General features: G+C 32.0%; 1 protein-coding gene across 1 annotated transcript; it reads left to right on the forward strand.

Annotated features, from left to right (window-relative positions):
* Positions 1–9414: 9414 nt before the first annotated feature.
* On the forward strand, positions 9415–20925 carry LOC124921880 (CCR4-NOT transcription complex subunit 11-like). The gene is made up of 12 exons (XM_047462580.1): positions 9415–9658; positions 10048–10158; positions 14263–14346; positions 16648–16701; positions 16869–17011; positions 17158–17308; positions 17393–17530; positions 17764–17835; positions 17901–17974; positions 18056–18197; positions 19766–19844; positions 20600–20925. The coding sequence occupies exons 1-12, from the start codon at positions 9509–9511 to the stop codon at positions 20695–20697; spliced, it is 1296 nt and encodes a 431-aa protein (XP_047318536.1). The 5' UTR covers positions 9415–9508; the 3' UTR covers positions 20698–20925.
* The last annotated feature ends 2619 nt before the right edge of the window (positions 20926–23544 follow it).

Below are 23544 nucleotides of genomic sequence, written 5' to 3' on the forward strand. Positions count from 1 at the left end.
TCTTGCAAAACAATAGAGACTTACATGATCCTACCCCCTGTCTTCAGACCAAATGTCGTACCTAGACCATAAACCTTAAAATAATCAAACCCCCATTCCAAATAAGCAACAACAACAATAAAGCAGAATATAGTTTTTTAAAGAGTAAAAAAATTACTAAATTTCCTAACAAAGAATAGTCCACAATCAGATATGTATCATTAACTAAAAGACTGATGGTTAAAAAACATTGAAACAACCCAATAGGATTAAAATAAATAGAAAATCATTAGGTCTAATTTGAAATTTGATCATTAGGATAAAATATGAAGCTTCTTAAGCTACCTATACACATATAGATTTGAGATAAATGTTCAATAAAAAAACACAAGAACTTGCAATAACTTTTAATCAAATCTGATGAAAAGATAACAAAGAATCATATCAATAAATACATATTCATATGGAAAATGCTACTAGCTCATTCCTATAAATATATATAATATGAAACTGGAAAACATTAAAAAAACATATAGAATAAGAAACAAGAAAAATAAAGGGAAAAAAGATGTGCAATAATTTTTTTAGTCACCTCTACAAGTTCCTTCCCCATATATTCATATTCAGAGTTTCTAGACTCATCCTCCAACAATGATTTGATCTGGTAAGAAAAATCTAAAGGAGTGTTACTAAGAAGGCAGAATTAAGGTCCTAATTACATGCACAATAACCGATTTAATTAAGCATCTAAGAACCTAACACGTGAAAAATCATGTGCAAACAAAACATTACAAAAAAATGATGTCTGCCTAAGAAAATTGATAATTCAACTTTCACATGTAAAGAGACCAAACAAGAAAGCAGCCATTAGAAGGCAAATCAGTGATTCTTGTTTCACTAAGGGGCTTAATGACACCATAATCAAAACTATCCATTCAATAAGTTTATACAAAAGGTGTTCTAGGGTTCCATATTGCTAAGAAGCGGAAATGAGTATATGAATGGAGTGATAGAAGATCATTGAAAATCAGATAGACATACAATCAAAGAAATATGAAGTTGTTTAGTCTGAATCACATAAGTTAAACATGTTACATATCTTATGATGATGAGTCATCTTTATTATCATCCCATGGGATATCTTCATGGTTCAGAGACGGTAGTGAATGAGAGATAATAACACAGATTAGTTGCCATGCTTAACCATGAGGCTTTTACAAATATGAACAAACCAGGTTTACGAGACTAATGAATGCTCCGGTATACCATACACAAAAGGTACAGGGTGGGTAGAAAACTTTAATCTAAGATCATCAAAAAGAAACAACTTTTACTAAAGTTAGTTATTTTGAGATAAACTGACAATTAACCTCTAGAAAACTGAAGAAACCATTAAAACAGATGAAACCATTTGATTTTGCTCGAAGAACAAAATAAGTTACTGGGATATGATGGAAATTTGCAAGCAAAAATTTTAGTATGTTATTGACGTTCAATTTTCAACAAAAATGCAAGTATAATAAAGCAGCAAACCACAACATGTATCTATCACTAAAAACGCATATTTTCATATAGATCAAGACAAGACCTTATGAAAACTTAAGGAAATACAACTTCAATCTTAAAACACAAATAATTAGTAAAGTCTATAGAAGAATATTCACAATAGAGTCTATATTCACAATAGAGTCTAAAGAGAGTAAATAAGATTTCACCGTATACAAGAGGAATTGGAGGTGCTCTTAACCTTAGACTGAACGAATTCAGATTTCAATCTGCCGAATCTATTCAGGGAAGTCAAACCCTATTACCATGCCTTGTGTTCATCTGTAAGACGGGGAAATCGGGGAGTTGAAGGAGGGTGGTAGAAATCGGGCACTAGCAAATAATTCCTCAAAATTTTAGTGGACAATGTGATGAATTCACCAATTACTCGTCTAAGAACATTACATACCAATTGGATACATAATTCACAGACTAAACTAACTAGAGTTTTGTCAATGTATAATCAGAAAGATAATGTTCAACTGAAGGTGTGTGAAAACTCAAAGAAAATCACTAAGTCCAAGATTACAAATTTACAAGTAGCAATCAACAACAAAATGCAAAACAAATTTGTTGCATGTTCAATCTTGAACTCACCAAAAAGTTATGATAGATGAAAGCCCTAAGTTCTTAAGAAATGATTTCCAACAACTACTTTTCTCTCTTCTCCATTTGTCCTGATTTCTATGTCATTATCAACCAATAAAACAAACATCTGAATTGTAAACTCATGCATAAAGGAGTGAAAAAAGAAAAAGGAAAAAGCAAAAAAACATACAAGAAGAGTTTAGCTTTACGGCCAAAGTGAATTCGATCACGGATCGGAGAGGAATCTTCATAAACAACAGGGAAAGAGAATTTTGAGAGTGAGAAGCATGAGGAGAACTAGATTTAAAGTTAGAAGCATGGAGAGAACAAGCGGGACAGTCGAGGTAGTCTGATACGAACTGTAACTACAAAGGATCCGACGGAGACTATGGAGCCATGTGGCAACATCATAGTAACCTGACGAAGAATATCATTTGTTTTTCTTTTTTATTGTCTTTTCTATTTTAATGTTTCTTTATTTCTGTTCCTGAACTTAATTTCTTTCTTAAACTCTGGTCCAATCAGTTAGACCAGTTGTCATTGTTATAACCCAAAAGAGAATATGTTGAGAATATATAATTAGTAACCTCTCTTTACAACACTATTAAGTATTTTCTAAATGAACGAGCAGTTGCTCATCTCTTTTCTCATTTTCTTTAATCTTTACTGATCTTCATCGTTGGGTGAAACAATCTCTTTTCTCATCTTCTTTTAAAAACGTATCAATTGGTATCAATTATTCCCTTAATTGATATGTTCTTTAGAAGATGAGAAAAGAGATTGTTTCACCCAACGATGAAGATCAGTACTACCTATATTTTTATCAAGAATTGAACCCTAATATTTTTTCTCAATCAATTAAAAAAATTATGATAAAATTAATTATAGATCAATAATTTATACACATTAAAAAAATAAATTAATCATCATTAAATAAACACAAATTATACTACACAAGTAAGAAAATTACATCAAACAAAAATTATTAAAAAGTAGTTTGTACACATATAATAGACAATGTATCAATTTTGAGAATTTTTTTACTCCTCCCACATATGATCATTTAATGCATTACGAAGTGCAATGTGAGTTTCTTTAATTTTTATTGTTTCATATCGAGATATGAAATTGAGTGCTCTCATCTATCACCATTTCAACCTCCCGCAAAAGCGTTTTCATTTTAATTTCAATAGGTGCATTAACACTAGTAAAAAAAGGGGTATCAGTAAGGGAAAAACTGTTACTGAAAGTCTCAAAAGTCGTTACTGATAACATTCTGTAACGGCGAATAAAACTGTTATCATTCGTTACAAAAATGAGCATTATTGATACTCTTCTAGTATCAGTAACGGATTTTGAAAGCCGTTACTGATACTCCTCTAACAACACTAACGGTTTTAGCCAAGGTTAAACCGTTACAGATAAAGCATTAGTAACGGTTTTAGTCAAGATTAAATCGTTACAGATAAAACATTACTGGTAACGATTTTCTTATTTATAAAACCGTTACTGATATATTACTAGTAACAGTTTTCTTATTTATAAAACTTTTACATATATATTACTAGTAACAATATTCTTATTTTTAATACTATCTAAAAACATAATCGTTTTTTTTAAATATTTTATATTTGTACCTATATAAACAATAATAATTATCTATTTTGCAAAACCATTAATATATTCCAAACCATAATCATCAATCCAAATACCATAATCATAATCCAAAAAATGTAACAAATGTACCCTACATTAGCAGTGAGAAAACAATTACAACATTAAACCAATCAGAAAACTTCTGAAGCACACCTTAGGATAATATGGCTCCTTATATCAAACAAACCATATAACAACCAAAAATGCAGAAATTTGTAACGTAGTGAAATAACAACAGAGAATATAGGTATAAACATAAGGAAATCTTGGACAACTTGAGCATCCTCTCTGATTCTTAGATTTTGTCCAGCTGGATTTAACAAGTCATTAATGACATGTGGTTGAAGAATGTTAAATCATGTTAGTATTACAGTTGTTCCAAGAGTAAGAAGTTACATCGTCGTAGATAGATTAGTTAAAACAGATACAATGAGCCCAACACATTTACATGTTACCATTGAACACAAAATAATTCAACACAGTAATGCAATGATTTAGAACAGATTACAAAGTCAACAAATAGAGAAAGTACATGTAGAAAACAGAACAGATGGAAACACAAAGACTAATTACCTCCTCTCCCAAGTGAATTTGGATACCAGCAATATATAAACAAGTGAATTAGCAATAGAATCAATCTAAGTCGGCAGAAAAAAGATAGAATCTTGAGCATTAACAAGGGGTTTCAAGTCAAACTAATGACTACACATTTCCAGAAAAATCATTGTCCAACAAAAATTAATAGTTCAAGCACGCAAATTATGTACATACTGAATTACTCACAAATACTTCTAATACATGATACGAAAACGCAAATACTACAAAGAAGAACCAAAGACCAATTTTCAAGAGTTTGACATAAATATCAGAAGATTACCTCGTTATATATCTCCAAGTATGAGACACAAAGAAGAAACTCACAATTTGGAGTCTGACACACATAATTTCATTGGTATTTTTTTTATCAGGTGTAATTATTGTAGGATTCCACATTACAAATGAATTACCTCTTGAATGATACTAAAAGTGTCTTTCACAACTAATAGAATAATACTCGGAGACCTCTAATCCCCCTGTTCAGTAGTAGCCAAAATGTCACTAGATTTAGATTATAGTTAAGAACTTTTTAAAAAATACACTAACCACATTTTACATTGGTCTAAATATGAAAGTGAGAAACACCTTGCTATTGCAATGCTAATACAATTGGACAAACCCAAACACAAATGTGATGATGAAAGGAAGAGATCTTACATGAATAGTGTGTGTCTTTCCACTGCTTGTCACACCATATGCAAAAATGGTGCCTGGTCTTAAGAGAAAACATAAAAATAATTACAGTTTACCTAGGTCAAAATCAAGAGTAGTTCAGGAGCAAGTTGCTAATTATCATGTGAAGCAATTTGTTGAAGACACAAGCTTCTGTATCCTCTGACAAGCTAATCTCTAACATAGACGCACTCTCTATTGATGTGGAATTATTAGCCCCAATACAGATTTTAAGGTCACTCAATAAGCCGCCTTTTTGTTGAGAAGGAACGTGGAATAACTTTTCTTGAATTGAACGACACAGATTCTCCAAATTCTCCAAGCTAGTATTAGTGGATTTCAACTATAAAAATGGAAAATAATTATTTTTGTATAAAGTGGGTTTGACATATAGATAGAGGGGAATAAGAACATGTTCAGTGAGATACCTCAAGCTCAAAATAATTCCCGAAATGTGATATTAGATGTTGAGGACTTTCAATGCATCTTAGCCGGCCACCAACCTTCAGATGTATCAAAGCAAAGAATGTCTGATGAAGTGTACATTTTGCATGATGATAGAAAATCAGTAAACAATGAACACCTAGTAAATCCATCCATTAGATACCATTATTCCAATTTTGGTGCATAGGGCTTATAAGAAAAATAAAAAATGTGTCACATGGAGTGGCCTTATAATTTTGAGTAAGTATAAACGCAAAAACCAAATGCCCGGTGTAGGATTAGAAAACTATAGTTCAAAAAGAAGCCTACTATATGATCAATAAAACTCCCAAGTTTATCCTCCTATACTGAAGGTCTGAATCGGTACTATTTGACAGCCAAAAACGAAGAAGTTGTTGTCTTAAGAAAAGTAGAAGACAATTAAATCATTTCTAGATGGCTCATCAAGAATAACTATAGGAGGAACTCCAATCATAGAAATTGCAACAGACAATTTAAATTTTTTTCCACCACTAAGGGAGAAAGAAGGCTTGTTGGCATGCTTCAACAAATCAAACTCTATTAATTTCTCTGTAACCACCTGCCAAATATAACTATCATTATCATTCATCATGAAACTAATATAAATACTAATGATGGTTTAATAACAAAAATACTAGGTGGTCTTTGTCTGCAGGACAACTTATCAATGAGATACATTAATCTAGCATTTGTCCCAAGTTACCTAATCAATGTGATTAATAATGAAACTTAGTTTCCTTTCTTGTTAGGTGCTAAAAAGTGAGATAGCTTAACCCTTAACTAAAAGAAATTGAGTTAATAAGACTTTTCCCCTCTAACATAAAATTTTAACTATTCCAACTAACATATTACAAATGTTATATAATCGCATTCAACAGTTTAATAGATGGTTCAAGCATTTCATCAAACACCTGGTAGACAAGTTTTACCATGTGCTATCAAATAGTACAAAAACCTCAAGTAATCAATCAATCATTCTAAAATAACTACTACAGTATCAAATCTAGCCAATGATGATTAAATGATTCCAGACTATTCTAAAAGTATATCTTCAAGATAGCGTCCCTGTTATAGTCGGCGGCGAGAGCTGTTATAGTCGGCGGCTGCGATGGATGAGAATAAGAGATACAGACCACCGACAGTGTCTTCTAAAATAAGATGTTATCCTTAGTTGAGATTTGAGAACGAAAGAGAGGCATAAATTCATTATAGTGGTTTAACTTTTAATATTTGTAACGATTATTCTTAAAACTGTTATTGATACTATGTAGTAAAATAAAAAGTGAAGTCATATCAGGTTTTAAGAATAACTGTTACTAATACCCTTATTTAGAAAAAATTAAAATTGTTAGTATTTGTAACGGTTCTTTCATATACCTGTTAATGAACATTTTCACCAGTAATAGTGTTATATAGCCGTTACTGATATCTTCATAACAATAACGGTGTACTATAATCGATAAAAATTATCAATAAGGGCGTTATAGCGTCGTTACTAAACTTCGTTACCAAAACTCTATTTTCTACTAAGGTCGCTTCATCCTTAACAATCATGTTATGCAAAATTATACATGTAGTCATATCATGCAACACTTCTTTTCTCCAATACCGTATTGGTCATTCTACAATGACAAAACGTGATTGAAAAACTTTGAATGCACGTTTAACGCCTTCTCTATATGCATTTTATTACAAAAAAATGTCTTCGGACCACGTAACTCATTAATTGTTTGCACAATGGTAGACATTTTGGATATATGCTATCAACTAAATAATAACTCATGTATATTTTTCTTTGGATTACATAATGAGTTGGAGGAGAAATAGATTGAGTTAGATCTGAGAACATATGTGACAACTCTAACACGTTTATATTGTTGTTGGTGCTTGACAAACTAAAATACACATGCCATATCCAAAGATTTTAATCTACTACAACTTCGAGAATGATCGTAGGATTTCCATTATGGACTGCATATTATCCGGCCCAATTAGTTGAACAATTTTTCCACCTCCAATGCATTCAAAAGTTGCCCAACATTCTAGAAAATCCACATTTCATGCCAATATAGAGAAGTCTAGAAACTACTTTCTTTATCACTTTTCTAGAAAGCACCCGACCAACAAGACATGTTTTAACATTATTAGTTCCAATTTGGCTCCACAAGCAAACCACTTTATGTGAAAAACACAGTTGACTATCACTGAAATATCATTTGATGTTAGCCTCTAAGATAACACTCGCTAAATATCTCAACCACAACTCGTCATAATCTTTTTATTCTTTCAATTGTAGTAGACTCTCCAATTTTAATATACTCATATGTGACATCTTCTAGAACACCATATGCCAACATATAAAAAACTGATGTTATTTTTTGTATTGGAGATAATCCAAATTTGTATGTGTTGTTCGATCGTTGTTAGAAGTAGCGATCATGATTTTTGATTGTGTCAACAATTCAAAGGAGCAACGAGTGAGAAATTTGATGTCTCCGATGGAACATGGTCTCATTGTAGAATGAATTATCTGAAAATTAATCATTATACAACCTACAATCAATAATTTCCCGATCACGATTGATAACAATATGTCAAGGACTAAACCACCATCTAATATTTGGTGGTTTTGTTGTTCAAGAAGTTGTTGGATGGTCATGTTATTATTAGTGATAACACGACATAACATTTCTTATTTTTGACGAAGAGCGTTCATGATCAACATACTATCATCATTATTTGAAAAAGAAGATGAATCACTAACAAAATTCATTCGAGAAAATTGAAGTATTTGTTAATAAAACATATGTTATAAGTTATGAGTTACTTAATAATATCATGATAATATATTATGTATTTATAGTAGTGTAATTGCAATATGATGGTATTTTAGTGAACATCGCATAACAATTATTGACAAGAGTGAGCATATTTCTAGTGTATAATTAATGTGTATCAGGTATGCTCAGAGATGAACCCATGATTTAGAGTTTGGATGAGCTTGAAAAATATTTAAGGCGTGCCTAAAAAAATAACGATAACATTTTGAAATAAACGAGTGGATAAAAATAACTTTTTTTTAATAATTAGATAAACAAACCGTTAATTATATTTAATTTTTTTAATAAATTATGGGATATCACATTTCTACCGTAAAAAAGAAAAAAATAATAATTTAAAATTCAAGGTGGGCTTCAGTCCCTACATAGATTCATCCTTAGGTACGCTAAGAAATGTTGTGACTTTTGTAGTGTATAGTCATTTTTGAGTCAAATATGTTAAGAAGCGTAATGTGTAATCATTTTAGTAATAGTTGTGTTGTGATGACCTTTGTAGTGTATAATCATTTTCATGTCAAATGTGTTGAGAATCGTGATAAACTTTATAGTGTGTAGTTATTTTTGTGTCAGATGTGTGGATAATTTTGATAAGTTTTATCGTGTGTAGTTATTTTCGTGTTGGATGAGTTGAGAAATATAATAAATTTTGTAACGTGTAGTCATTTCCGTGTTAGATGTGTTGAGAAATGTAATAAATTTTGCCGTCTCAAATAACTTTCATGTCTCTATTGTTGATAAGTATATAATAAACTTTGTAGTGTGTAGTCATTTTCGTGTTAAATATGTTGAAAAACGTAATAATATATAACTAAATTATATAGAATAATTAAATATATAAAATAACACCCATCAATACTGAAATGACCAATTTATAGTTTAAAAAAAAATAATTTAAACTGTTTTTCCTATATATTGTTTTTGTAAGGAAATGTTAAAAGTAAAAATAATATTTATAAAATAAACAACTTAAAATTAATTAATTAATTAAATATAAAAAAATAAGTTCAAAATTGTTAATTATGTATGTGTAATAAAAGCAAAAGAAAAGAAAAGAAGGGGTTTGAGCCTAAAATCTTGTTTCCGAACGGAGGAGCTCTCATAAGCAAAAGGAGGAATTTCAAGAAGAGGCTGAAGAATCAATTCTCGACGATCAGGAAAACAAGAAAATGATCGGAAAAGAAGGAAGTCTGGAACTGCTTACGCTGCTCAACGCCGGAGACCATCGGACTTTCAATGAAATCTTCAATGATTTCAGTTCCAGACTCCCTCGCCAAATGCATTTCAAATTCTGTTGCGCCCTAGCCACTCTCATCCAGGCAACTCCCTTTCTCTCATTCCTTCTGTATTTGATCAGGTTTCCATTATATATAGGGACTGATTAGTTATTTCCCTCTGACGCCTTCTTCACTTGGGTGAACATACACTTATTAAGGCTTGCCGTCGCGTTATAATGTTTTTAATGTCTATGTGTGTGATAGCTTTCTGTATCAGGCTATTTGAAAGGGAAAAAAAATCCTAAAAAAGTGCAGATTTGAAGTTATTTTGCTAGATCTATGGAAACTTAACTGAATCAACTGACACGCCTTTGTATAATGTAGAAACTTCTGGAAATTTTATCATTGATTGGGAATCGTTATTGTAGGTTTTTAATTGTTGAAAGTTGATATATCAACAGGTGATTAATGACTTATCCTTGTTTATGCAGGAAAAGGAGATGCTTAAACCTACTCAGCGGTTGGTTGCATTTTCCATTCTTTTTATGAACTATTCTAAGCAGCATCCGTCTTTTAATCCATTCATACATATGCTTGTAAATGTAAGTGGGTCTTCCTTAAATATGTCACAAGTTCAGTCTTTGCTTATGTTTACTTCATTTTTGGTTTACACTATGCTTTTGGTGATACATTTTCCCAGAGATTCATGTCTTTTGGAGACTTCTTATTTATTTATTTATTTTTTTGCATGAATTTACATATAGTAATGCTAAATATGCATTTTGAAATGTACCTCTATCAAGTGCATGTCATATTCATATCATCTACAAAGCTTTTTTTTTTTTTTCTTGTTATCTTCACTACTTTAGAATCAAGCCTTGGCATTATGAAGGCTCTGCATTTTTTTCTCTCCATTCTAAGCTTTGGGAAAAGGTCCATACATGTCTGTAGAGGAAACATTATTTGCTAATTCAAATCACTACTCTTTTTTAGTCTAGGTATTTTTTTTTATTATACTTGTCCACATAGGAAGCATTTTCTACAGTTCTGGATTAATGTTTTCCCTTTCGATCTATGCTTTCCTTTGTTGAGATAAATGGCGCTTATAGGTTTTCCATAAGATGATTAGGTCTGGATGTTATGTGACACTTGGTGATATATGTTTTATCAATATCAAGCAATGACTGTTGTAGATCACACCTCTCACATAAAACAAACAAAATTGAAAGGCTGAAATTTTGTTTGCCCAAAATTTATCTCTTGACACTAAGATTCTTTATCCACCATAGGCTTGGACTAAAGGGAAAAAGATCATCCATTAGATTGGTTGTTTTTCTATACTCATTAGATAGTCTCTTGGATGACTCAAATAAAATTTAAGGAATTTTATGAACATCATTGGACTGGAGTAGCTGTAACTGTACTAGTTTAGAAGTAGTATAGGTTCTGAAAGCATGTTGTAGGATTAATTTAGAACAATTTCATATACTATGTATGATATAGAGAAGTGGTCCATTGGCTTCTGTGATTGGTTTGAAATGCTACATTCTCCTAGGTATCCTGTCAGAAACCTTATCAAGGGAGAAGTGGGATTTCTTGAACATGAGCAGTGTGATACAAGGAAAAAGGGTTAGGCTAATACCTGATGGTGGAAGTGTACTGTTGGGAAACTTAACGGTATGGTTGAAGTATTCAGTTGGGAAATAAACCGGTTAGGATAAGTGGCAGTTAATTTTTTATTTTTGAAAAGGTGGGACTTTTCATTAAACACTTAGTCATTGTGAAGATCGTGATTCGTGAATAAACAGGAAACATGATTGGAGGGATACTCCATTACAGTAGACAAAACAAACGGACACAGACATCCGTTGGAGGAGAAAATTCTATCCTCAATCAAGAGAACAACAAAACAAACGACAAATAAAGAAACAAAACTCATTTGCGAAAAACGGTTACATCGCTCAATTGAAAGATGCAATATACTCAACCAATACTACGTAGTCCTGCTCCAAACAAGGATTAGCTCATCCATCCACCATCATAAAAATAATGAAAAAACACACCTCCTACTCAAAAGATGAGATCTTCACCAAACAGCCTTTCAAACCTCCATCAACTTAAAAGCCAAATTCTCATACACCAAGGGTCATCACATAAGTGGCGGTTATTAATATAGTATATACATAGAATAATAGTTGTTATATCTTGTTAATGAAATGAATTAGTTGAATACTCTTTGTTAGAGTTCGGAAGCAGAATCAGAAGTGATTACAGTGAATCAGATCGCAACAACATAACCGTCGAATTGCAAATCGCGGCGATCTCGCGATTTCAACTGAGAGTAAAAGACGAATTGCGACGACCTCCTCCTGTAGTGATTTCTCAAAATAGGTCTATTTGCACTTGTGCTGCTTCCAAAAGAGATTCTGACCAGAGAGAAGTAGTAACTACTGATTCCGCTAGTCTTCAGTTTCAATCCATCACAAATCAGGTTCTTTGATTTCCATCTAAGATTTATTCGACATTAGCCTGTACCGAAACAGCAATCAAGTAGAACTTAAATGAACTTTTGTTGAATTGCTAATTGAACTGAGTATCCCGATACTTGTTGTCAATTGATGTTGCAACACCATTGATTCATTGTTTTCGATTGTACTCCTTATTCTTCTAAGTCATAGGTGAGGAAGTTCCAACCAAAACTGATTCAAAGACTGACGAAAATTCTTCTGATAAATGGAGGTGAGGCCTGATTGTTTTTGATCAACAGTAAGGAAGGAAGGTATATGAGAAGGTACAAAAACCATCGGGACTTCGTGATTTTTTTATTCTAAAGCAAAGAACAAAAGAAATGTTCATAATTTGATATCATGTTGAAGTTGTGCATCAGTTGAGGCCTAATTGATTATCGATTTGACGTATTGTTGAGACTTATTGATTTAAAAAGCTTGTTTGATTTAAAATCTGTTTGACATCAATGGTTATTTAGTTGAAGGACTTTGAAACAGAAACAGATAGGTGCTCTGGTTGATAGAAGGTCTCGTTTGAAGTACAAGCTGCCCAAGAGCTCAACTCGTCTGAAATGGTGGAACTCTAAAAGATGCTTTTGAAAACGAGCTAAAAGAGATGCTTTTGAAAACGAGCTAAAAGAGATGCTTTTGAAGCTCCAAGAAAGTGATAAAAGATTGAATCAAAATGATAAACAACTAGATCGAATAGAATAAATAAAGAACGAGATGCAGAAAGTGATAAATCAATTAGAGGAAAATGTTAAGGGTGGAGTTCTATACAATCGATGGACGTATTAGAGAAAAAACATTGGAAATACTTTGACGGATTGAAGAACTCAAGTCTGATTCCTCAAGTGTCCAAACAAACAAGTGTTGATGTAGAAAAAGTGGAGACTCAACAAGAATATGGGACAAAATGTGACGATTATAGGTTTGGAGAAGCTATACGCGGTAATGAAAATTTGTCAGTTATTTCCTTGTAAATCCCAAAATTGGTATCGGAAAACGGTATGTTATTAATGGTGAGTAACAAAAAGGAGGTGCAATCGACATACGCTGATGCATATGATCGTGATCAAGTTGATCGAGGCATAACTCATTTTGCTTTAATAATTGATGCATTTGAGAGTATATTGAATCTTGGCCAATGACCCTTTGTTTCAATCATATCTTGATTCAAGGGAAAAAGTGCTGTATATCTTGTGGTTTCAAGAACTACCAGATGATTGGAAGTTTTCTTCGAAGAAGTATTTTTTATAAGGTTGATCAGTTGCAAATAGTTTCTATTGTTCTAGGAACCACCTGATAGTCACATGAATCAATTTCGGCGATTCATATGGTTTGAGGAACCACCGGGTGCTTTGGAGTTTCAATTGATCTTTTGTCTATTGTCGATCGCGGACGAACAAATTGAAGGAGAGGGTATTGATACAAGGGAAAAGGGTTAGGGCTAATGCCCTATGGTGGAAATGTACGTTAAGGAAGCCTAATGGAATGGTTAAAGTATGTGGTTGGGAAGCATACTGGTTAGGATAAGTGACGGTTATCAATATAATAGTATAAATAGAATAATAGTTAAACTCTTGTTAGAGTTTTTATTTCTTCCTCCTCTGTATTCTTTCTAAGAGTTAGGGTTTTATCTTCTTCCATTAATTCACAATTGCTCCTAGTTTGCTAAGAGCTCTTATCTTCTATTCTCTACTATCTTAAACTCTAATTCTCTTATTTATGTAATTTCAAGATTTATACCTAATTCTAATATTATTTTATTATTATATTCACTGCCAGACAAGGCTTAGAAATGTATTATTAGGGTGTAAGGACCTTTTGGAAACTGCAGTGCAGATAACTTCAATAAACCCTGCAGGCCAATCAAGGTCTTCTCTTTTTGGCTGAAAAATGGTGTTCTTGTAATGTGAACATATTTAATTCATTTTCAAGGCTCCAGAATTAACATTTTATGTTTGACCATGTAAATATTACTAAATAATGACTACTACAGAACAAAGAAAGCAACCTCATTGCTCTACTAACTTCAAATCCAAGTAAATCATAAGCTGGACACATTTCTTGCTACATATGCTCCACATATAGATTCAAAATTGGATAAATAAGAAAAGGAATCCAGTAATATACTTTCGTGATTATTTGTTGGGGAACAACTTTGTTTTTTATTGATTAAACTTCTTCCATGTGTAGATTGCATGTGATGATGGTGCTAAAGATGTTGAACGTGCGTTTATCTTGTGGTTTCTCAATCCAACAGGCGATCTTAGAACAGAGGTCATATTTCTTATCTGTGGTATCTTTTCTTGTTTTGGAGTCTACATGAAAAATCATCACATCTTCTTTTCATCTTTTTCCACTTTGTTGTCATTAGATGTAATAATTTTTCTTTCTTAATATTTGTATGTAATCGATATGGAGGCATGCCTTTTCTTTCATTTTAAAATGTTAATTCCCTTGGGAAAACTTTGATATTGATCCATTTGGATCATGATATTATGAATGGTTTTTTGATAAAAAAAATGGTCATCTTTGAGGAGTAACACTACACAGGACAAATTTTAAAACTAATTGTGGAAGCAATGGCTAGGTGCAATTTCAATTAAATTTGGTAGTGCAATTGCACATTTGGTAATTGTTTTTGATTCTTGCCTCGTCTAGTTATAAAAAAAACACAATTGAGAGGTATAAACATAGTTGTTTAACAAGTCACTCAATTATTTTGGAAGGGGAAGTATTTTGTTCTTTTTATAATTTATACTTTTATAGTAGTTGTGTCTATGCTAATGGATGAGTTCCATATCGGCTTGACATTATGTAATAGTTGTTGGTCACTTTACTTTGTTGGCCCATAATTGCAAAATCAACAAAGTTCCATTCTAGTTATGCTCTTTTGATTCTGTTACATTGTTGTAGACTACATTTCGTTAGGGAATGAAAAGGGAGTTGCCACTTAATGTACTTGAGAGGTTTCTGATTGTGGATATATTTGTGAACCTATCTCATATGGGTAGGTCAACTCATTGTTGTAGATGAAATAATGTTTTCTTATGGTGAAAGAATCAAGACTATGCCAACTTTACCAATTTTGTTGTTGTTGATCCTAGATGAGTACATCTTATCACAACATGGGGCGACTATCGACCCCATAAAATTTGCAGTAGACACACAATTGACAAGCCCAACAACATTGAAACAACTAAGGGAGTTCTAGGTCTTACAGGGTACTAACACAGATTTGTAAAAAAACTATGGAATCGTGGCTAGGTCACTTACAAACCTCCTCAAAAAGGGTGAGTTCACTTGGACCATGAAAGTCCGACATGCCTTTGACTAGCTAAAAGATTGATGCGAGAGAGATTCAAAACATTCTCTAATCACACGTTGAAACCCAACGCCTTTACTTTTCACAACTCAAACCTTCTTGCCATGTGGGGCAACTCTTCTATACTTCTCTAACCCACTCCTATCATTTCCAAATGAGACCTCAACTTTCATATTTGTCATTGGAGGCTTCAACGACTTAGTATCAAGAACATTCTCTCACCCTCGGTTGCTAGGCCATAATAAGCCGCTAGCCACCAACTTCAAGCTGATGACCCCACTTACTTGCCCAACTACGCACAACAAAGATTCCATTATCTCTTCATCAGGCTTATGAAAACAATCAACATTAGAATCCAACTGTACGAATTCATTCGTGAAAGATTTTTTTAAATACCATAAAAGCTCCACACATATTATCTCCTACATAACTCTCAAGGGACTTCGTATTGTCACTAACACATCCTATGAGACCATCCTTCTGAGAACTGATTTCTATTCATGAACTGTTAAACTTCCATTTCATCATCAAGAAATAGATCAACAACCACATCACTGATACAAATCAATCTAAGTCTAGGAGAATAATCGGGTCCGACGGCTCCAGACCTCCGTCCTTCTGCACCATCTCACCAAATGCCTACCAATCCGCCTTGAGATCAGACTACCCGATATGAGCCACTCAACTACAGACACGACCTTCTTAATTTTCTATGTTGATTTCATGAATAATAATCGTTTGCATGTTTGTTTATCAATTTCCTTTAAAACAGTTGTACGAGTCATGTATTACTAATGTTGATATCCTACATCAGTATAGTAGGTTAATGGAAGGATATAAGTCTATTATTGTGAGCCATTCATATCTTTTTTTAGAACGCTGGGTTCCGCTTCTTCTTCGGAGTGCGACTAATCCCCGCGGGTGAAGTACATAGCCTGCAAACACACTCAACTAATTTAACTAGAAGCTTCGTCTGACTGGATCGAATTCAGGACCTCAGGCTAGGGATACACTTTTGGGCTAGCTTATGATACTTATCATACCTAAGTGTACAAGTGTTAAATAGATTGAATAAGCCTCGTATAAGTCTATGAAGTTTTGATTGTATATTTTTTGCTCAAGGAGCATTTAAATTTTTTGAAGTTACAACATTTTTTCTCCATGTCTTCAATGAGTCCATCTTGTATGTACATAATGACTCCCCATATGTTTAATTTTTATTGTCCTTAACATGAGAATCTGTTGTTATGCAGATTCCTGGGATGTCCGCCACATTCTATATCAATGCGTTTGATCCTTCCTTACTTGTAAGCTTTAAATGCTTATATAAGAAGTTATCTTATATTATGTTATACTATATTTTCACTGTCAACCTGACTTATCTGATTTACATTTGAATGTTTTTCGTGATTTAATATGCATTTATGCTCCTTGGGATTATATCTGTTAGTTTTTTTCTTCAAACCATCTTCAGGTATTGCCTCAAAAAGAGCAGTTGAAGGAGCAGTACTGTAGGGAAGTACAACCGGAGCCTTTTAGCTTTTTCAAGAACACTTATGTAAGAAGTTTTATTTCGGATCCTGACTTGCCTCGTGGTTGTGATGCAAATTCACAAGAGTATGTAGAGTTCTTTGTTTGTTCTATTTTTTGTGCAATATTGTGTTTCATATTCATAGTTGTAGTGATTGAAAAGTCAGTACCATACTTATGCATTTCTCCCTCGTATATTATGTGATGGTTTTTGTAATGGGATAAAATTTTAGGTTTGAACTGCGTCCTGGAATGAAACCTAAGATTGGTTCTGGAGACCGAAATGAAACCTTGTCTGAGTTGTTGCAGACTTCATCATTGGAAGGAGTCGGTCCTCGTTGGATTAGACCTGTTCCACCAAGGCTTCCTGTACTAGATGATGAAGTGAGACATGCCATTGGTTATATTTTAATTGCTTTATGAAATTTATTCCTTTACAAACATTGGTGATTTATGTTCTCCTGGCAGTTGGTTTGGCTCAATCCTGATAATACTCATGAACTTTTATGGGATTACGGAATGTGTGCTGATGCTAGTAGAGGAGCTGCTGTGAGAGATCTAATTGCAAAAGCCTTAAAGGGGCCTCTGACACCTACTCAACTGGAGGTGCTTGATCTACATATTCCATATTCTTCTTTTATGGAATATTCCTTGTATGAAATATGTTTAATTCTGTTCAGCTACGATGCAATATAGTTGTGAACAAAATATAGTATCAACATAAGCATGATCAATACTATTAATTTTGTGACTTTAATGTATTTTATTATTTATGATGTTGATATATGGTTGCTATGGGGATTTTGGATCTTAGGCATTGCTTGTATTCTACTTTTCAGCAAGTCCTGGTGGAGTTGACAAATGATCCCAAGCTTGTTCATCACTGTGGTGTGACACCAAGAAAGCTTCCGGTATTATTTCCAAAGTTAATTCTAATGGCGTCTCTTATTTCTCATGCATCTTATGCTGCATATAGGAACTTGTAGAGAATAATCCCATTATTGCAGTTGAAATGCTTTTCAGATTGATGAATTCACCTGAAATCTCAGAGTATGTCCTACAAAGAGCTATCCAGTTTTTAATTTATAGTTTACTTTCATGTAAAATAATGCTCCTCTTGGGTTATTTCAGATATTTCACTGTTCTTGTCAATATGGAAATGAATCTGCATTCTATGGAAGTGGTAAATAGGCTGACCACGGCAGCTGAGCTTCCAACTGAATTTGTACACATGTACATCACACATTGTATTTCATCCTGCCAGAATATCAAGGTCTTCGTTTAACTTCGGTTTCTTTTTCTATTAGCATTTAACTGACTTACTTAGATGTTTGTTTTTGTTGATTAGGGGGGGTAGTTCCTTTAGTAGAGTCTTCATAAGCCTTTATTGTTAGTATTATGCACAATATTGATGCCTAGTTTCTGTAAACATGCATTGGTTAATTAGAGGCGAAATAGCAAAATAATAAGCCCCCTGCTTTAATTAAAAAGTTCATATGTTCTAACTAAGACAATTTATTCAAGCTGATTTCTACCAATGCCTCAATGAACATTAGTTGATCACTTGATCTGAGTTGATTCATAGTAAAACTGGAGGTGTTAAATATTGTGATATGGCAATTGCAAAAGAAGTTTAAGCCACTTCAGCTCCATTTGGGTGTCTGGACTGTTATTGGATGAATCACCTACTACGGCTCATTATTTTTGTAAAGGTAGAAGAGAGAATTCCAATAGTTTGCTGTTTACTTTACTTTTTTCTCGGCCTGGCTATGGTTTATATGTTAAATTAGAACTTATATACATATATATATATATATATATATATATATATATATATATATATATATATATATATATTATGAAATGTCAGAAAATATAACCTGTTGCTGAAAGTTACTTCAATACAAACAAGCCACGATCAAAAGAGAAAATAAATAAAAAGAAATAAGGGATGCAAAAAGAGCATCTACACATTACTAGGCAAGGAAGCTCCCAAGGACAGAAGCTTCAAGCATTAAGAGGTACATCAAAACATGATAGAAATGAAGATACTAAATTTCATTGACCATAGCTCCTCTCATCAATGATCTCAATTATTACTAGCATTAAAAAATCCAGTTCTTCTCGACAAATCAACACCATCAAGTCATGTTGGTCCAATTATTTCAGCTTAACCACCATTGGAAACACTTCATTTCCACAATTAACCTTTCCTGTTCCACATGCTGTTTAAAAGACCATTGATTTCCTGCTTTATCCTGATATCATGGCACAACTTCTGTTAGGTTTGTATTTGCTATATTCTTTTAATGTAGTATGCTTAAAGGGCGAATGTCTTGGCATTACTTAGTTGCGAATGAAACAATTGCATAGTATAATATGAATAATCTAGAGGTTTCTTGGTAGGCTGGTAGCCTACTAGTATCCTCCGTGCATGCTGACAAAACCCACTAAGGTAGCCCAGTGGTAAGAGTCGGCTTAAGAGACCAAAAGGTCACGGATTTGATTCTATCTGGAAACCCTTTGAGTTTAAGCGGAGGACATGGCTGTGAGATATCATTCTAGTTCTCTTTCATTCACAAAAAAAAAAATCTAAAAGGAAATAAGGCTAGGCATTTTAAATCCATGTATAATATACATTATGTGATAACGTTAATAATAATTGAATAAATTCAATTATATGAATGAATGGGGAGCTACCTCTGATGGGCATATAGAAGCGTGATGTTGATTGCATGATTTAGTGAAGAACTGATCTCTGTTGAATCAATTTTGCGGCTTTCTCCCCTTTCCTTTCATTTCTTGCGGCTACTCATGTTTGGTCCTTCTTCTAATTTGCAGGACAAGTTCATGCAGAACAGACTTGTGAGACTTGTGTGCGTCTTCTTACAGAGCATCATCCGCAATAAAATCATCAATGGTAAAGTTCCTGTACTGTAAACTCTTACTTCTTCAGTCCCTTTTTTGTGTGTTAGAAATCTTCAACTGAACTATTACATAGTCACATGCATATTGTTGTATTTCCAGTTAATAATTAGTTTGGCTGTTGATGTCATATTGTTGAAGAATAAACAAAAAATAAAGGGAAAAAATCATTATTACTTATGGTAATTTTACAACCTTGTGAATAACTGCTACTTTGTACCCTCCTTTTGCCACAAACACCCTGTGGTGACAATTGGATTTTTAAATCTATCGTGATCACTTAGGAAAACATTTTAGTTATTGATTTTTGTCTACTAAATTTTGTTAGTTTAACAAAATGTTGAACTACTTGTCTTTAAATATTGTATTCCCATGCATGTACATGAAAAGGTAAATAAACAATATTGATAAGATTTACTCAAGTTAACTTGATGATATACATGGCTGCTTTTGCAAGGATGAATATCCCTAGTTTCTAGGATTTAAATTATTTCTTGAGCTAGATAGGAATCCTTGCATAATTGGGGACACCTCTTGATTTCCAAGATTAGTTAATAAGAGTTTGATATATATTCTTTTCTCTAGATTCAATTTCGGAAGGATTATTTTAGCACTTATAAATATATGTAGATGTCTTTAAGTAACTTCTGTTTTTGTATGGATCTGGAAATGGAAACCATGAGATCGGTTTGAATATTTTTTTAACATGTTGATCTGTTTTTATGTCTTCATTTTGGTGACGTGGTGCAGTTCACGATCTTTTTATCGAAGTTCAAGCCTTCTGTATTGAGTACTCGCGCATAAGGGAAGCAGCTGGACTGTTTAGGCTTCTGAAAACCTTGGAGTAATTCTCTCCATTTTTGGCCCATATCTACTAGTCATTCCAATTTGATGTATATAATATCTTTTTTTCTTGAACCATTCATTGATTGAATTGACATGTGCAAACAATCTGCACATCCATTTGCTTCCATTGATTAGTTTGTTTGTGCCTTTTTGGTTCTCCATAAGCTCCCATACAAAATGGTGTAGGCATAGTAATAAAGAAGGAATCTCATGGTAGACTTTATGTTCTATTATCAAGGTGTCTCAGCCAGCTTAATGTGTGCATGTTTTGTTTTTTTTTGTTTTTTATTTATTTATTATTATTATTATTATTATTATTATTATTATTATTATTATTATTATTATTATGTCGTGGTGTTGGCCAAACGCACGAACTTTGTGCAACTTTAAACCCTTTTGGATCAGGAATTAGATGTTTTTGTTTGGAATGAAAATCATGGGTTTGATTCAACCTAAAATCTAGGTTTTATGGTTCAACCAAAAATTTAGTTTGTGCTATTGCACAATTTATTTCATAGAACTATTTATACTAAATAAATTTTTGAAATGAAGATTATTCTCTTAGGATATTACTATTAGTTAATAATTTACTAAAACAAAGCTGTTATCACATGGGCTCCATAAAAAAAAATGCAGCTTACAATGCTTTTTCCAATTGTATTATTTTGAAATTCGTACACCTTGTTTTCTTGTCAAAAAAATTACTAATTGTGTTAAAAATGTAATCTCATCAAGGATTCTAGTGATTTTCTTAGTTAGATATAGATTAGTATTTAAATGTTTTGGGTATGAATTTAGAATAGTGTAAAAAATGTGAATAGTTATAATTAAGTTTATTTTTTTTAATATATATAAATTTAGATAAAATATGAATTAAAATATTTTCTTTGTTTTTGGACATTGATCTTGGTCCCATAATCCCATTCACTTAAAAGCTGGTCCTTTCCATATGGTCCTCCAATAGAATATTAAAAATTAGTTGTGAATGAGATAGAAAATAATTGAAATGTTCATAAACAAAGATATATTTTTTCTCCAGATTCTGCATTATCACATTAAGATACAACAATTCTCTCGAATACTCTTCCCAACTTGTTACTTGTTAGATCTTTAATTTTAAATATACTTGAGTAAATTGGGACAAAGCAGAAAGAAAAAGTGACCAAACCAACTTTGTTTTCTCCTACAGTAAGAGAGACAGTGAATTAGGTCATCAATTAAATTTTACTTGAAGAAGTATGTTCAAGTATATGGGTGATTTGATCCTTACTTAAATAGTAAATTAATTTATAAGAATGATGGTTATTTTTAATATAAAATAAATAACCATAATTTTTTTCTAAAATTTCTTAGAAAATATCAGTTTATAGGTTGATAAATTAGCTACATAATGGTTTAAAAATTGTCATAATTGGAGTCTGAACCAAAATATCAAATAAATTAAATCTCTAAAGTAAAAATAAAAAACAAAAAAGTGTGACACGATTGGAAAATATCAATTTATAGGTTTCTGAATTAGGTATGAAACTGTTAAAAAATCGTACTAATCAGAGTTCAAACCAAAAAATTATTAAATAAACAAAATCTTCACCATTTGCACCTTATACATATCTGAAGCATCGTGTGCATGCTCTGTTCAATTGTGCAATAAGAGGGACAAGGGATTAGGTCAACAAATTAAAATTAAATTATACTTGCAAGAAATCTGTTTAAGCATATTGGGTGATTTGTTAATGTATAGAGAGTGATTGTTTCTTATTAAATAAATAAATAAATAATTAAAAAAGTTTTCTAAAATTTCTTGAAAAATATCAGTTTATAATTATAGGTTTCTAAACGCAACTATTTAAAATAACTGCAATCAAAATTTAAACGAAAATTTTATTAAATAAATACAATTTTTTTAATTGAAGGAGAACTAACATGACATCAAACCGACATAACTCCCGCTTAAACTCAAAATAAACTCAAAACGCTTTCAGATGAAATCGAGAGGATGACATTTTGGTTCTTTAAGTCGACTCTTACTACTGGGTATTTTGATGAGACAATAAATATCATACTTAAAAACATATAATAATATGCACAATACGATCTTGACCGTCACCATATCCAACACTACCACGGGTCATATTAGATAAAGATGCTCAATGACCTTTTCATTAATTGAATATTATTATTTTAAATTAATAAATGAATCTAATACTGGTTCTTTGATTTAACACTAGTGTCTTAAAAAAAAGATAAAAAATATTTTTTTTTTATAATCATTATAATAATAAGAAAAATAATAATCATTATAATAATAAGATAAATGATTGGGAGAGGAATTTAAGAAGTCAAAAAAATAACAAAATTTATTCCTCTTCTCTTTTCCTCACCTTTTATCATTTTTCCAACCAGTGATATAGTGACACATCATTCCCTCCCTCAAATTCTCTCCTCTATCACTCCTCTTCTAATAATGATCATAAAAATAAGTCACTTATTATATTTCATAATGTACATATATATAAATAATTCATAATTATAGGTTTTTAGATTGAATTGAATTTGATTTAATACGGATTAAATTAAAATTATTTAAATATTTAAATAACATATATTTTTCATATTTTTTACTTATTTCACCCCAAAATATTATTTTATAATTTTAAGGTCTAACATTTATGCAATATAGTTTTTTTTAAATATATTATTTCCTTTAAATTCTCATCATTTAGGAAAAAAAATATTTTTTTTTTCTTTAGGTAACTATTTATAAGCAAAATTTTATATTTTATAAATAAGTAATTTATAATATATATATATATATATATATATATATTAAACACTAATTAACAAAATAA

The sequence above is a fragment of the Impatiens glandulifera genome, chromosome 1 (genome assembly GCF_907164915.1).
Source record: "Impatiens glandulifera chromosome 1, dImpGla2.1, whole genome shotgun sequence".
NCBI classification, from domain to species: domain Eukaryota; kingdom Viridiplantae; phylum Streptophyta; class Magnoliopsida; order Ericales; family Balsaminaceae; genus Impatiens; species Impatiens glandulifera.